Source organism: Hippocampus bargibanti, linkage group LG18, assembly GCF_051943395.1.
Source record: "Hippocampus bargibanti isolate YZ-2025 linkage group LG18, ASM5194339v1, whole genome shotgun sequence".
In the NCBI taxonomy this organism is placed as follows: Eukaryota; Metazoa; Chordata; class Actinopteri; order Syngnathiformes; family Syngnathidae; genus Hippocampus; species Hippocampus bargibanti.
Genome location: NC_142751.1, coordinates 5956833 through 5972990, shown reverse-complemented (window position 1 = coordinate 5972990; position 16158 = coordinate 5956833). Strand labels below are relative to the sequence as shown.

At 39.7% G+C, this 16158-nt stretch overlaps 1 protein-coding gene across 8 annotated transcripts in view; it reads left to right on the top strand.

The window, feature by feature from the left end:
• Nucleotides 1-16158, top strand: part of vav2 (vav guanine nucleotide exchange factor 2) — a 159258-nt gene that overhangs the window by 130862 nt on the left and 12238 nt on the right. For 4 of the 8 annotated variants that reach the window (XM_089020351.1, XM_089020352.1, XM_089020356.1 and 1 more), the window contains 9 exons: nucleotides 790-858; nucleotides 1401-1501; nucleotides 8610-8709; nucleotides 10244-10339; nucleotides 13526-13594; nucleotides 13670-13756; nucleotides 15415-15503; nucleotides 15608-15740; nucleotides 16058-16072. In XM_089020351.1, coding sequence (XP_088876477.1) covers nucleotides 790-858; nucleotides 1401-1501; nucleotides 8610-8709; nucleotides 10244-10339; nucleotides 13526-13594; nucleotides 13670-13756; nucleotides 15415-15503; nucleotides 15608-15740; nucleotides 16058-16072 — 759 coding nt within the window. The remainder of the gene's footprint in view (nucleotides 1-789; nucleotides 859-1400; nucleotides 1502-8609; nucleotides 8710-10243; nucleotides 10340-13525; nucleotides 13595-13669; nucleotides 13757-15414; nucleotides 15504-15607; nucleotides 15741-16057; nucleotides 16073-16158) is intronic. The other 4 variants (XM_089020354.1, XM_089020355.1, XM_089020350.1 and 1 more) reach the window with 3 other exon arrangements.

Below are 16158 nucleotides of genomic sequence, written 5' to 3'. Positions count from 1 at the left end.
AAATGCCCCAGAGTTGTCCAGCACCGACAGTCAAATAGTAGTGACATTCTTTTCCATCAAAATCAGTGCTTCTATGTGCGTGCTGCCAAGAGGGGAAAACCACCAAGTGCAGATTTGTATTCTTTGACAACTGTCAAGGCCGAAAAAAAAGACTGAAAACATCAACATCGGGTCCACATAATGTAACAACAACTGGACACATATCATGTGTCAATACAAAAGACAAAAACAACAAAAAAACAAGGCCCTTGTTGACAGTTTCCAACTACAACGCCATTATGAAAAAAAATTGAATAAATCATGGGCCGCCATGTGAGAAACTGTAACTATGTCTTACCGTGGGTTACCTCCACTGTCCCAACCCCTCTAGTAAACACAACCATTCAGAAGTCCCTTCCCTCACTTTAATAAGTGAAAATCAGCTTTGCTAAGACATCACTTTTCACGTGGACAGCTTTCATTTGTGAGGTGCGGTTAAGAAACAAATCATGAGCCCCAACTAATTTCATTAAACAAAATGTGTATCCTGAGTTTCCTGCATCACACCAGCACAAGACTAAATTAGATTAAACAGTCTCTGTATGATCATAGGACTCATTAAGCTTAATTGAGTTGGGTTTAATAAAGCCTTCAGCACGTTGTTGTTGATCGAGTTGTTCATATGATGATGGAATGTCACAGCACAAAAAGTATATGATGAGCAGGTTCCCTTTTGGATGAAATAAAGTGCTCTTTCTGAATATATGATGCATGGGTATGCCTTTCACGACTTGTTTTTCCCCACTAAAGAACTACATGATTCCACTGAGGCAAATTGTGAGTCAACAAGACATGGAGGCCATCTTCGTCAACCTCGAGGTCAGTGCCTGGAGCTACACGTTCTTCCTTCTGTTGTGCGCCTGGTGAAGGATGCTTTGCGCATACAACGTTAAGCCTCCACAATTCAACGTTCTTCCTTTTTTTCTGGAAATGTTCTGTATAATCCAATTAGTGTTGTTTTGACAGAACATTTTTATTTGCTAGTTATTAATGCGGGATTGGGAGGCTTGTTTTATACACAGGTCTGAAACAACAAATATTAATCATCGTATCAAGTTCCTATTTTATCACAATGAGCATCGTCAATGAATTCTTAAAGTAAGAAACAGATAAATATCAACATGTAAAAAATTTATCTTCAAATTATCACTTTGATGACATCACAGCAGATTTGCTCAGTCCATTCATGAGTGGGTTGTTTAAAAAAAAAAAAACATATCCCCGGGTACTCACGTGGCGTTTGGGGTCGAACTTGTGCATGTGGCCATAAATGTATTAATGTTGTTTCCCAAGTAGTCTGCAACTTTGAGAACAGAGCACTTGTGCAGATATTTATTTTTATTTTGTATTTTTTTCCTCAGGATGTTATCAAAGTACATTTTGCCCTCCTTCGTGCCATTGACCTCAACATGGTCACCGGAGGAAACGGTTTGGGAAAAATCTTCCTTGACTTCAAGGAACGGTATGTCAACGTTTGATTTCTTCTTGTGCTAATGCTGTGTTTCTGAAAGAATGCAGATTAGAATTACATTTGTTTAAATACATAGTTTGGTTCATGCCTATTATACATTTGATTTGGACACCCCAAAGTGGGATATTCAGACAATTACCAGCAGATGGTTCAATTCAGCGACTGTAGCATGCTTTTGGACTGAGGGAGAACCCTTGATAAAACAGGAAGTACATTTTTGCATAACAATATTACATTTCACCATGCGTCACTCCGTGGCTCCTTCTCCTCATTTGATTTAATTTCTATTTGGCATGTAGTACTGAGGATTCAGTTCGACACAGTCATTTACAGCTGACGAATGGACTTCAAGTTAACTGGGATAGTTGTGGTCGGAGTCTGGGAGCAGCGTTTTCTTTCCGTTGGATCGAGCTCTTGCACATGTTCCCGAAATCCAGTCTGAGTTGATAATTTGCAGTTGTGAGGGGATTCCTGTCTTTTGCACTGTGTGTAGCCGCTTCCAAGGTAATTGTGTTGTAGGTGATGATCAGTTCTACCCCCAGTCATGATTCCACAGTGGGAGTGGATATGCCATTTCCCTTCAATGATTCAGTCATTACAGTGAGAGCAAGCTCTATGTCTTTTTTTCCTCCCATGAAAGTTGTTTCATGTTCTTTTCATGCTTTCACACGTTGCGTACCACATTCTTTGCAAGGTGGCAAACACAAACCTGTTTTCCAATTATATGTCATTTATTTGGGTAATCAGACATGGCTTTGCAAAGGAAGGGCAATGCTGCACTCTACTTTTTAACATGGAGACATATCAACCCTGTCTCACTAGAGTATTATCTTGCCAACAAAGTCACCTATCATTCTGCTGTCTATTCTCTGTAATCTAATGTGGCAGCCGTTGGAACAGGTACGATAACAAACTTTAGTTTATGAGATGTCAAAGGTGTTATGACGTGTGATTACAAGCTGGCTGTTGTGTTGAATGACCATGAATGGAAGTACGCTACATTTGGTTGGCAGGGAATGGTCGGATGCTGGGGAAATGGGCAGGGCTACAAGCAAATCAACATCTACTTCTGCCCTGTCGATGAACTGTCATTGTCGTTTGTGTATGGCATTTAAAGAGCATGAGAAAATGCACTTTGAATGGTGGCAAAACAAATGGACCAATCATGCCCACAATGCCGAAAAATTATATTATCGTTCTTTTTATTCTCACCAATTCATATAAATCTGCAAACATACCTAAACTCAGTCTGACCCATTACTGCACAGATTTACTGTGCGCCTCACACCACTCCTTACTGCTCATCTCCCCCTGAGGCTCAGCAAAATGTTTCTGGAATCTTAAGTCATACAGATCCATTATTTTGCACGGCTAATCTACCCAACAGGATCGTTAAAAATATGTATTACACATATTTCTGTCTGGTTGAGGTTATGTTTTGTTTTGAACATTTCCACTAAATTAATCATGCGGGCGTTTGTTGAATTCTTCAATATCCTTCTTTTAAACAAAACTTGACTCCTTTCTTAGAGACAAATATTCTTATTCAGCTTCTATTCAAACACAAAATGGCTGATGACATTGTTCATATTTACATTTAGTGACATTCTTCAAAATGTGACTGAGGTTTATTTTGAGAAAGGAGTTCATTAGATTTGCAGATTTTCTGCGTCACAAGCTTTGACTCAATGCATGTGATTGACACGTGAACGGGCCTAATTTTGGCACCGCCACTGTCTTGTCTCTCAGAGGCCACAAACAACAGTGACCGAGGGATTTGAACTCCCTCATCAGACATCCTGGTGATGTTTCTGAGGACCTCGCCGGCTAATTAATTTGGTTATCTATGCTTGTAAGTCCCGGTGACCTTTACAACAATGTGCTTGAATCATTTTTCTCCCGTGTTGGCACGAAAGATGAAAAGCCCTTTTTTTATCATTTGTCATTGAGCTGAATGCCATGGTGAAAATGTCACCGGTTTATCACGACTGCAGCTCGATTCTTAAAAAGCATGAATGGAAACGCGGGCAAAGAGGCAGCCCTCGAAAGTCAATGGCCACCTTAGCGCCCTCTCATCTTGATATCCTCATCTGCGACATTCCCTGAGTCCAAAGTCACCCGGCTCCTTGATATTCTTGCAGTGCCTCATCATGGCCACCCAATGAGGCTCTTCATATGAGCATTTCGGCACCAATTACTTCATTTCCTGTGTGTCACACGAGTTGAATGGAGGTGAGAGTGCCCCAATGCCATGTGTCAGAGAGTATTAGCTGTCACTACAGCTTGTCGCTTTTAGTTTGCTGCAAGATTTCTTCAGCGGCGCTCCTCGACTTTGAGTGCACTTGCAAAGGATTTTACGACCTTATGCAACTCTATACTACAGTGTGCCCCACTATTATTATCGAACATTAGGGACCAGTTTGGCCCACAAATACCAAAACACAATCATTCTGCATATAATTTGCACCCAACAGACATTCAATGAAGGGAAAAAAAACAACTAAAACTCATAACATTACAGTATCCATTTATGTTTTAAATCACTGAATTGAATTGTCATCCACCCATTCATATTTTGATTCGCTTATCTTCACAAGGGTTGCAGGGTGTGCTGGAGCCTATCCGAGCTGTCTTGGGGCAGTAGTTGTGGTACACACTGAATTGGTTACCAGCCAATTGCAAGGCACACAGATGAACAACCATCCGTGTTTACAATCACACGTAGGAGCATTTGAGAGTTTTCTATGAGCCTGCCATGTATGTTTTTTCGAATATGTGAGGAAACCTGAGTACCTCGAAAAAACTGACGGCTCAGGGAAAACATGTAAACTTCACACAGAAGGCTGGATTTGGAATCGCGCACCTCTTCACTGTGAGGCCACCGTCTTCACAGTTATCCACAATGCCACCCAATATCAGAATTCTATTGATATCAGACAAGGAAAATTGATGAAAATTGAATAATCACTTTTATAATCTAGTCTGATGTCTAAGACTATATTTTTTACTTAGCAACACTTAAGACACATTTTTATCTGAAGTATTGCTTTACCAACATTTACCTGACTGACTGGAATAAATTGCATAAAGTATTACTGCTGCCTTATATCAACGTATAAGGTATTCGTTTTAGAAAAAAAAAACCTCAAAGGCTACAGGAATTTGACATTTTTGGTACGTTGCAAAAAGAAACAACAAAAGTGAATTAGCTGGAGGCTTATAGGAATTTACAGACAATGTGAATGTTTCTTTCTTTTATAGACTGTGAAAACATAGAAATAGAATTGATGAGCGGTTACCTCCTACTGTGTATGCTGTGCCCGGAGTTGGTGTCAAGTGGAGCGTGTGTGATTGACTAATTATGGATGCCTGAGCCAAGAAGTGGCTGAATGCTGCAATGTGCTCATTAGCCCTCTGGCACACATCGGTGGAAGTACCAAGCTTCTGACACCACTGTCATTACATTTTAAATCTATATTTTTTGTTTTTGTTGTTTTCCATTGTTTTTTTTCTCACACTGCACAAAGCATTAATGGTTGTTGGCATATCCATTTGTTGCAATAAACTTGAGATGCACTATTGTTTTTTTTAATTAGTTCAATATTGTGTACAAAGCAACAGCTGCTTATTATTTTTTTTTACATTGGCCAAGCAATATAAATTGCAGCTCAGAGTTCCAGGTGAGTTTAGGTTGCATTGTGAGCATTTGTATTCATTCAGAACATACAGATGAAACAGAACATGATGATGAAACATACAAAATATTAAAACAAACACAACATACCCAAGTGTTTCATTTTTAGCTCTGGAGTATGATCCATATAATCTCCACTTTTATGTACAAATTGTTTGTGAAATTTAAAAAAATATGTCCTTACTGTTGTTGTTGCGTTCTCCACTATGGTAAGGGAGATGTAACTATGCGAATGTAACCAAAATACTAAATAAGGTACTTTTTAACCATTCACATTTTAACCAGTCACCTTAGACAGTTCTTACCGAGAAGTAAAAGAGGTTTGTTTCCAATTGTTACTTAGCGGTCTTTGTTTTGCTGATCAGGCAGTAATAGTTTTCTGAATTACCCAAAGGCATTGTGTTACCAGCCTTTGACTGATTTTAATTTTAAGACTTGATGTAATCCACAAGTGGCAGTCCCAAAAAATGAGCAAATAATCAAAATTGCCCTTTTTAACGGCCAATTTGCAGCTCCGAAATCCTATTGGACCACCTACATCCTGCCCACCACATTTTCCGGCTACGCTCCTCAGGCAAGCGTGACGATCCATGTGCTGCAAAAGCAGCAGACACTCAAACTGCTTCTTCCCTTTGGCCATGAACTCCTTGAACAGTAGCCCAAATCTATAAAGACTGTGTTTTTTTCACACCGCTGTCGAGGCAATGATCATTGTAGCTCCAGCTCTGTACATATTTGAACAATTGTCATTGAATGACAACACCAGACACGATAAAGCGCCCAAGGACTTTCTGGACAATTGCACACTTGAAGTTGCTCTACAAATACTGCTACTGGTCACTTTAAAAATGGTGCACCAACTGCACAACCACCATAGTGTTGTATTCCACCAATGATTACCTTATCTCTGCTCTGTAATTTTCACCATTGTTTTTCAATATGTATGTGTCATGTCCTTGTTTATCTTGCTTGCTTGTTTTTGACAATACAAGGGTAGCCTGTACATTCGGATTCATTATGTGTTCAACATACTTTAAATATGATTCTTATTCTTTATTAGGTCACGCCAAATTGTATTCTGCAATACATTTTACTGCTTGTTGCTTTCAATAAACACATGTACTTGATAAATGGAATATACAGTACCGTTGCCCCAAATCAATTTATTAAATTTCCCATCATTACAATTTCCCAAGTTATTTTTGAACCCCCCACACTTAAGAATACTTTTCAACAAAGTTGTCATGGAGGGGGGGCAGCTGAGGGGAGCTGCCTCCTTCACCGCAGAACAGGTCTTAATCAAACAAACGTTTGATGGGGACTCATGGCGGGTGGGAGTCACGCTGCGGAGACACGCCATTAACTAATAAAATGAGGTGACAGCAGTGTTACACATCACCTCCAGTTTCCCAATTTGCCGGTTTCTTTTATTGGCATGCTAATTGGATAGAGTGGGATTTCTCGTGTTCAAATGTACTTTTTGGGGTGGAAAGAAAAGTTTTCTTATCCAGGGCAGAGTTTATACTGTCATCACTCAAGCTTGACATTGGAGCAAGTTATGGAAAGAGTAGAGTCGCCTCCACAAGTCGAGGCTCACTCTTCGACGCTGATGTCACACTCGCTAGCTCGTATGCTATATTGCAGAAGTTCTGATATTCGACTAAAAGTACACCAATATGCTTAATAATAATAACAACAACAACAGCAACAACAACAACAACAATAATACTACTACTACTACTAATAATAATAATAATAATAAAACTGAACTAAAAGTAAGCATTGAAAAATATATATAATAAAATCCCACTGAAAATGCAACATTTGTTACCATGACGATGACGAGTGGCTCTCGCAATTGGCTCGCTTATTTTATGCATCGATTGCATTTTGAATCAGAGTCGGCACTTTATTACTGAAGCGCCAAATTACAATTAGTGTCCTCATCATGATGTCCCTGATCCACTGGTGAAGAGACGCTTTGATCCTCTCCTCTTTCATGTGGAACTGTACAAAAAGTGCTCTCTGTGTCTTTGTGTTGTCATCTTATTTATTATTTAGTTGTTTGTTTGTTTTTTTACTTCAAGACGGCGTCGCGAGAGTGGCTGCCTTTCCAGCAGCTCATGTATTTTGTTTTTCTACTTTCATTCCTTTCATAACTGCTGCCGTGAAGTGTAAATTTCTCCACTGCGAGACTAATAAAGGAAAATCCAATGAAAAATCCAATCCATGCAGTGGTAGAATGTTTTCATGATGGTTGGTTAGAACTTGCCATTTTAACTGAGTTTGCGATTGTAAATTCCCAACCCTCAGTGCCATCCACGCAAGTGTCACACTGCTCTCGTCTCCCCCGCAGATCTTTGAGAGGCTTGATTTGACTTCAAGGTTCCCCATGTTAGACTATCATGCCAGGGTGCCAACTCTCTTAAGCACACTGCAATCCTTGCTTGCGGCCTATGTTGTACTCAGTGAGCGAGAAGAATGTGTCACGTGCTTTGGGAAACGCCCATGTTGGATTGTCAACCCACCCACCCCCTATGGTTGAATTGCTACATTTATGTCAGGTTTACATTATGATATCTAATGAACATAGCCTTCATATCTTCACTGCTCAAAATGAACACATTTTCCCCTCCTTAGTTTCCTGATAAGAGCAACTCATCATAGCAATGGAATCAAGCACCATCTTTTTTCTTGGCCCTCAGTCATTACATTTTATTGGTGAGACACCTTCAAATATTGCCCTGGGATTCAAATGTAGTCATTACTTATTCATGGTATTCACAATTTCATCCAAATGTTAATACATTTATTCACATCTTCCCTCATTGTGGAAGATTGCTCCTCGGCTCACCTCTCACATTTTGTTATAAATCTTAAAATTAATGTGTAGCACATTGTCCTAATTGGTTTAGAGTCTACACTGGGCTGTCTGTCTTGTCTGAGGGCTTCCTCAAAGACATATTTACACGTTTAATGTAGAGACGGTAAAGCAGCATTCTATTTTTGGGGTCAGTTAACATTTTGTGTTTTGCAACAATTATAAAGATACCAAAAAAATACCAAAAGTAGCCTTGATCAGTGTAGTGGTTGAAAAGTACCTGATATTAAAGGTTGCAAGGTATCAATTTGGTGATGTGAGTTGACTTTAGATTCAGGCATAGACATGCCAATATTACACCCAAAAGCATCCATCAAGATTACCGACAAAGTTTAAGTGAATTTTACAACATAAACCCTTGGATAAAAAAAGTCCGATTTTTAAAAAAGGATAGGCCTGCACATTATTACTGTTTGAGGGGTAAAATGGTTTTATGAAGAGGATATTCATCTTAGACATCATTTTATGCCACCGCCTGAATTCTTAATTTTAATTGTGTCTGGATTTTGATTTTCTGTTCTCAGTTTATTAATTTATGGCCAGTATTGCAGCCACATGGAGAACGCTCAGAAGACACTGGATGAACTAATAGCAACACGTGAGGATGTGAAGATCAAAATAGAGGTAATCACTTGCACCCACACGAGCCATGTGTATTTATTTTATTTTGATTCATTTAATGAATGCATTTTTCAAGCAGCACTGATTCATCCCCTTGAGGGGAAAATGCCTTTGCGTTTCACATTTCACTGCTGTTTGTTTGACAAAAACCAAAATAAAGATGTAGGTATTTTCAATATCGTGGCCCGGTGGTTCGGTGTTTAGCGTGTTGACGTCACGGTGCAGAAATACCATTGAAATTCCATCATCAGCCTCCTTATTTGAAGCTAGTTCTCTCTCTCTCTCTCTCTCTCTCTCTTTCTCTCTCTCTCTCTCTCTCTCTCTCTCTCTCTCTCTCTCTCTCTCTCTCTCTCTCTCTCTCTCTCTCTGTCTCTCTCTGTCTCTCTCTGGCAACCAATTCAGGGTGTCCCTTGCCTACTGCCCAATGACTGCTGGGATTGACTCCAGCACGTCCCATGACCTTTGTGAGGATAGGTGGATCCTAAAATTGATGAATAGATGGATAATAGGTATACGTATCACTAAATGTTTCTGAATCCTAACCCTGAAACTAACTTCAAATAAGGATGATGGAATTTCAATGGTATTTCTGCACAGTGACAACAATTTTTAAACTATTTCATCGCATAAACCGGATAAAAACTTAACAATAGAGCTGGTCATGTGTAAAATTCTATAAAAACAAAGTTTTCTTTTCACCAACTTTTAACATCAACATTAACATCTGTACATAAAAATCTCTCTATTTTTCTGCCACGGGGCATCTTGGCACCTATCCCAGCTGCCTTTGGGCAAACACAGGGCACACTAACTTTTCAAACCATCCTCTGCTTGTTTAAAAATCATACTATTCAGGAGATCTTAACCAAATATGTCAGCATTTTCGCAAAAATAAAACAACAACAATATTAATGCGTCGGTCACGAGGAAGACGTGACATATGAGGAAGTGACGTATAAGGAAGCAGAGGGTAGTCGAGTGATGCATTCAGATGCACTCAGTTTGGTTGAGAACCAAATTTCGGTTGTATACCGGGGCATAAAAAATATGACATTTTTGGTTGAAAACTGAATGGGATGAGAACCGAGACGTTCAAAAACCGAGGTTTGACTGTAGTTTAAACAGCCATACACGTAATTGATAGAACACAAAAAAACTAAATAAAATGTGAGTAAATAATGCAGACTCTGAAAAGTGATTTAGTTGCAATCGTTTGAACCACAAATGTAGTGCAAACCCAATTTTGTCACCATCTTCTTGCATTCTAGAGCTATTCAGAAACAGCAAATGTTATTTTTAACCCTTGCGGAAACATGCCATTTGCTGTGGTCAAAGGAACCTCCAAGTAAGCGTGCACGGCATTCGTGTCAGAAAGTGCCACGCAAAATATGCAACACATCGCTGCTATATTTACCGAGTGCCCTGAATTGTTAACCAAGAATGCGGAATGAATGAATTAAATAGGAAATACAACATGCTGCACAACGCAATGTTTTAAGAAAAACAGTCCAACTGTATGTGTTGTTACTTGCGACAGGAATGTACGATGAAAGTGCAGGAAGGAAAGTTCAAGCTACAGGATCTTCTGGTGGTTCCCATGCAGCGGGTACTCAAGTATCACTTACTGCTAAAGGTAGGTTCTAGAAGGGGCTGGATTATTCTGGGGAAAAAAAATCAGCACCATCATTCGGATTGAGATTGAAATTATGATAAATAAAATGTTTGTAGTCGGTGACTTCAAAACTATTTGTTCAATGACTCAAAATTAAGGCTCAATTTACGAACTTAATTGGTTCCCAGACAGAGTGTGTAAGGCGAAAAGTGTGTATCTAAAAAAAATGCCATAGGAAACCATTAAAATGGGAATAATCCGTTCCCGGGTTTCCATAAAATATACTTTTCAACTAAATAAGCCTTAAAACTACACACAACATACCTTATTTTATGTATAATAAATGTGCTATTGTATTGTAATGAAATAAATACACTGCATTGTATCATAAAGTCACTTTATTTACATTTGTGATGGTCATTGATGGCTTGATGGAATGGCGTTGAAGGTCGAAGGTCAAAGGGAATTGCTGTTTGGAAAGAGAGGCGATTTACATGAGGACTGTAATTAAAGAAATAAACTGTGCTGTAAAATAAAGTTTTATTTACCTTTTTTATGATTGTTGATGGCTTATGGAAGGAGAGTCACCTTCCATAAGGACTGTTGGTAAGTTAACCTCTGGTGCTGTTCGGTCGTGTGCTTCCGCCGAAGATCACTCCGCCAGCCGTGGTGGGTGTCTATTATGAAAATAGTGCTTATTATAAGGTATAATTTTCAGAAATTTGACGTTTGTAAGACGAAAAGTTTGTAAAATAAGGTGTTTGTAAGTTGAGGTCTCACTATATTTTTAAAAATCCCCGCCCCCAACACATCCCACACCGTTGCATCTGCCTGATCTTTATAATGCTCATTGTATCTTATATTATTATTCATTTTTTTATTTTGGTTTATTTTTCTCATGTTCATAAATCTTTGCACTGAGTGAGCTAACCTTGACCCACACCGTTTGCCGTATTTTCTGGTGTGTAAGGCGCACCGGAGTACAAGGCGCATCCCAATGAATGGTGTATTTTTAGACATTTTCCATAAATAAGAACCACCGGAGTATCAGGCACACCTTCAATGAATAAAAAAGGTTATCCAAAAATAATATTTAAATATAAAACTCACAACTGGGAACAATTTAGAGTGTTAACCTGCCGCACATGATTTTGCAATGCGAGAAACCATAGTACCCAGATAAAACCCACGCAGGCACAACGAAAACACTCCAGAAATGAAAGCCGGAGTCGAAATCCAACTCATTCGAGTTCATAATACATTGCAGAATTGCTATATGTAAGGTGAGAGAAGATCCAGACAGTACTGCGACTTCTCTATCACTTTGAATCGAAGCCCAGTACTACTGAGTAAAGCACTCAGGTCAAATCAACCGTGAATTGACAAGATTAAGCTCAGCCCATTTCGCTCTTCAGGAAGGCGCCGCTGAACACTGTTGCTATGGGACTTGGCGAACGTATCCGTTTATTGCACATGACAGAGTGTGACTGGCCGTAGGACACGTGTTCATTTGATGTCAAGACATCATCCGAGGAATGTTTCTATCTTCATCCATGAAATGAAAATGTTCCAAAAAAACTGTCTCCTCAAGTGGTGTTTCACTACGTCCAAGTCATGCTACTTCTACGTTTAGTTCCATTTTTAGCATGCACATCATGAAGCTCTGTTTTGGGGTTTTGTTGATTGTCTATTGTGAAACCATTGTCTTTTTTTTCTATCCCTTTCAGAGACAACAGTGGACAGCTGATCGTGTTATTCAGTTATCATTATTGGTGCATGACAGGGGAATCACTTAGTGAGAATGCGGCCTCAGGAAATATGAGGCCATGTTTGTTGTTATGTTCCTTGTCTCAATTTAAAGCTGACTGGCTTAAATACCAAGACCCAGTTGTACCAACATTAAACAACAATTTACAAAGCAAATACATTGTTCACAATGGACAATGATGTGCATTTTTCAAAGTACCTCAAGTTTCTATGCAACAAAAGGGGAAATCACTACAACGAAATTTTATAGGTGTACCCAATGAAGCGTCGAATATGTGATGATGTTTGCATTCTCATAAGATACAAGGGTCAGCAAATATTTTTTTTCTGGAAGTGGGGAGTATAAGGACTTCTCTTGTTTTTCTTACGTAGTCTCCCATCACTTTTCCCCCATCTTTTCACAAGCTTCCATCTTCCCTAAGTGTCAGAATCTTTGCTAACGCCACAAGTGTAGTGTAAACATTAGTCCAATTAGTTACGCTGTCATATGGAAGCTTTTGCACAGATGGGAAAAGTATGTGACAGTGCTGGAGATTATGTTGATTTTTTTTAAATTCATTCATTCATCTTCCGAACCGCTTATTCCTCACAAGGGTCGCGGGGGGTGCTGGAGCCATCCCAGCTGTCTTTGGGCACTAGGCAGGGGACACCCTGAACTCGTTGCCAGTTATTCGCAGGGCACGAACAACCATTTGTGCTCACACTCACATCGCGGGACAATTTGGAGTGTTCAGTCAGCCTGCCATGCATGTTTTTGGAATTGACTTGGAGAAAACACACACAGACTCAGTGAGAACATGCAAACTCCACACAAGGAGGCCAAAGCTGGAATTGAGGTCACCCTTTTATAAATGATTTTATAATTTCTTTAAGTAAGCTATCTCTATTAGAAGTCATTATACCAAAAAACTCATTTTTTTTTTTATTGAATGACCTTCGTATAATTCCAGAGCGAAAAGATCCTCTTCACATTTGCAATAGAATTCTGACTTTGTAGTTCTTGTATGATATAAGCAAGGGCATACTTGAATTTATTTCAGTATACTCTGTTGCCCAACATCTGCTTTTTCACTCGCGATGATTTATTATGTCAAATTCTCATTGCAGCTCAACGGCATTTCATACATCATTGCAGCATTTAATTACTCCCCTTCCCCCGGTGGAGGACAAGGGGAAAAAAAGCTGATCATGAAGATGTGGAATGTTTGTTTGCGGGGAAACGGCATTTGTGGTTTTCTTTTTCTTGCAATTTCAATGCTGGAGTCTTCTTGCAACTCACTCCCATGTCCTCTTTTTAATGCAATGGATGTTGCAAGGCTTTGATAATCAGAGTAAAGAGCTGCTATACATCAATTCAGCAAAGCTCAGCCAATATCATCGAAATTTTAACCGTTGATGACAATAAAACGACATAACAGAAAAACAATTCCCTCCATCCAGGAACTTTTGAGTCACTCCGCAGACCGACCGGAGAGGCAACAACTAAAGGAGGCACTGGAGGCTATGCAGGTGTGTCTTGCAAACATTTACAATTGATTGCAAATCAGAAATTGACCTTCTATTTATGTATTTATTTACCATCAGGATTTGGCCATGTACATCAACGAGGTCAAGCGAGACAACGAGACACTGAAGAAAATAAGTGAATTCCAAAGTTCAATAGAAAATCTTGTAAGTATTTTCTCAGACACCGAAGCTGTTTTAGTGTTGGTTCGTTTATCAGCTTCACTGAACTTGACTTTATTTTAGAAAGTGCAATGGGGTTGGCTCAGAGACCCATTTTCAGAAACCTTCAACTACCTAGTCTACCTTCAATGCTTGTTGGTATTAGTTTAACTCCTAGTTTGTGTTGTAAAGGTAGAGAAAAGGAGTCAAAAGATATCAAGAGAGCACTCACTAACTGTGGGTACCCTTAGTGGTCATTCAACGAATGTCAGAAAGAAAGAACAGGGAATGAAACCAAAAATTCTCAAGATACAAAAAGTAGAGGAGTAGCAGTACCTTACATTGCAGGAGTTTCTGAAAAACTACAAAGAGTCCTTTGGCAACACAAAATTCCTACTTATTTCAAACCGATAAACACGTTAAGGCAAAAATTAGTGCATCCAAAAGAAAGGCTGCCAAATGAAAAACAAAGTAATGTAGTTTATTCAATACATTGTAAGAAAGAAAATTGTAAAGAGCAGTACATTGGGGAGACTCAACAAATTCTCAAAAAAAGACTTTATCAACATCGCAGGGATAATACAAGTGGGCCTCAATTGGCTGTACATTTGCACCTAAAAGCTAGCAACCACTCATTTGACGACAATGAGATTAAAATCTTAGCGAAAGAACATAGATGGTTTGAAAGGGGAGTAAGCGAAGTGATTCTCATAAAACAACTAAATCCTTCATTAAACCGGTCTGGTGCGGTAAGGTTAAATTTGGATCGTTCATACAATAGCCTGCTTAGGCAAAACAGGTTAGGCAACATTCGTAATGCTGATGGTGATCCCGGAGGGAGTGGGGCAAACAGGCCAGTCGTTAGTCAGGAATGTAGGAACAATCAGTGGGGCCACAGGGAGTGGTCCTCTGCTCCCCCCAACCTGAGAGTAGGGACCTATCATAGCTGTGTCCAGCGCCGCCATGTCTGGACATTAGGGATATATAAATAGGGCCGATACGACCAATAAGACTTTAGTTCGCTGACGAAGCCTATTGGATAGGAGGCGAAACGTCCGACACCTTCAAAAAAGTACAGATGACGGCTGAAGAAACCTTCTCATCGATAGACCACTCCTGTACAACTGAGAGCTTACACAGACGATAACCTGTCAAGCAATCATGAATCATCTAATGCACAGCTGTCAATCTCTACCCCCCAAGGGCTGCTTTTCTGCATGTTTTCCGTCTCTCGCTGCTGCAGCACCCCTGAGTCAAATGGCCGTGATCATTATCAAGCTCCCGCAGAGCTTGCTGATGAGCGGATCATTTGAATCCGATGTGTTGCAGCAGGGAGAGATGGCAGTGAATGGCCCTTCAGTCCTGCATGCAAGTTCAAGAGCTAAACTGAAAAGGCAATGTTTAATATTATAAAGCCGCAATTCAAGTATAAAGATATGTATGACAAAACAATGTAAATCCAGTGGGGAACCTTCAATTTATATCCACTGTATTGTCCTTGACTCGAAGTGAGGATGGAGTTGTCGTGTCCCAACAAGGACTGCATCATTTATTCTCCCAACTATTTGGATTCTCTGTGAGCCTCGTGTGCTTCTGAATTATTTATAGTCTCTCATTAGTTCTAACAATCAGTTAATTGACCCTGAGTGTCTGTGTGACCTAAGCAGCAGGTGAAGCTGGAGGAGTATGGGAGGCCAAAGATAGACGGAGAGCTTAAGGTCTGCTCCATCGTCAACCGTACCAAACAAGACCGGTGAGTCTTAGCGATGACTAAAAAGCAAATTAAGAATATAATCCATGATGCGATGTGATGGTCTCAAAGAACAATTGGCTCTTTGCTGTTATGTTTCTTTTCAGGTATATATTCCTGTTTGATAAAGTGGTCATTGTCTGCAAGAGGAAAGGTTATAGCTATGAGCTCAAAGAGATTATTGAACTGCATTCGTATAAGATGTCCGATGACCCCATGAACAACAGAGACATGAAAAAGGTATAAGGTCAAATATGCAAATGATTTTTTTTTTTGCGTGTGTGTGTGTGTGACAGGGAATGTAACATCCGCTGGTAATCATGATGGCAACCTCATATCTAGAACTTTGAAAAAAATATTCAACACGTTTAGTTGTGTTCATCCATGCTTGGGAAACCACGCGCCCCCCAAACAACATTGTTCATAAAAATGTACAGTAGATCACACACGGCGGCTAGTCAGACATGGCTTTTTGGTTTCAATCAGCATGTGTCAGTCCATGTTGCATGTGTAACTGGGTCTTTTTTATGGTGTCTTTCATTTTGCATGCTTACCAGTCAAGTGGAAAAATGGTAAGCTCAAGTGACTCTTTGCTCACTCATCTTCTCGTGATGGCCTAGTTTCCGACAGCAGAGCTGGTGTTTTCAGGGCTCCGTTT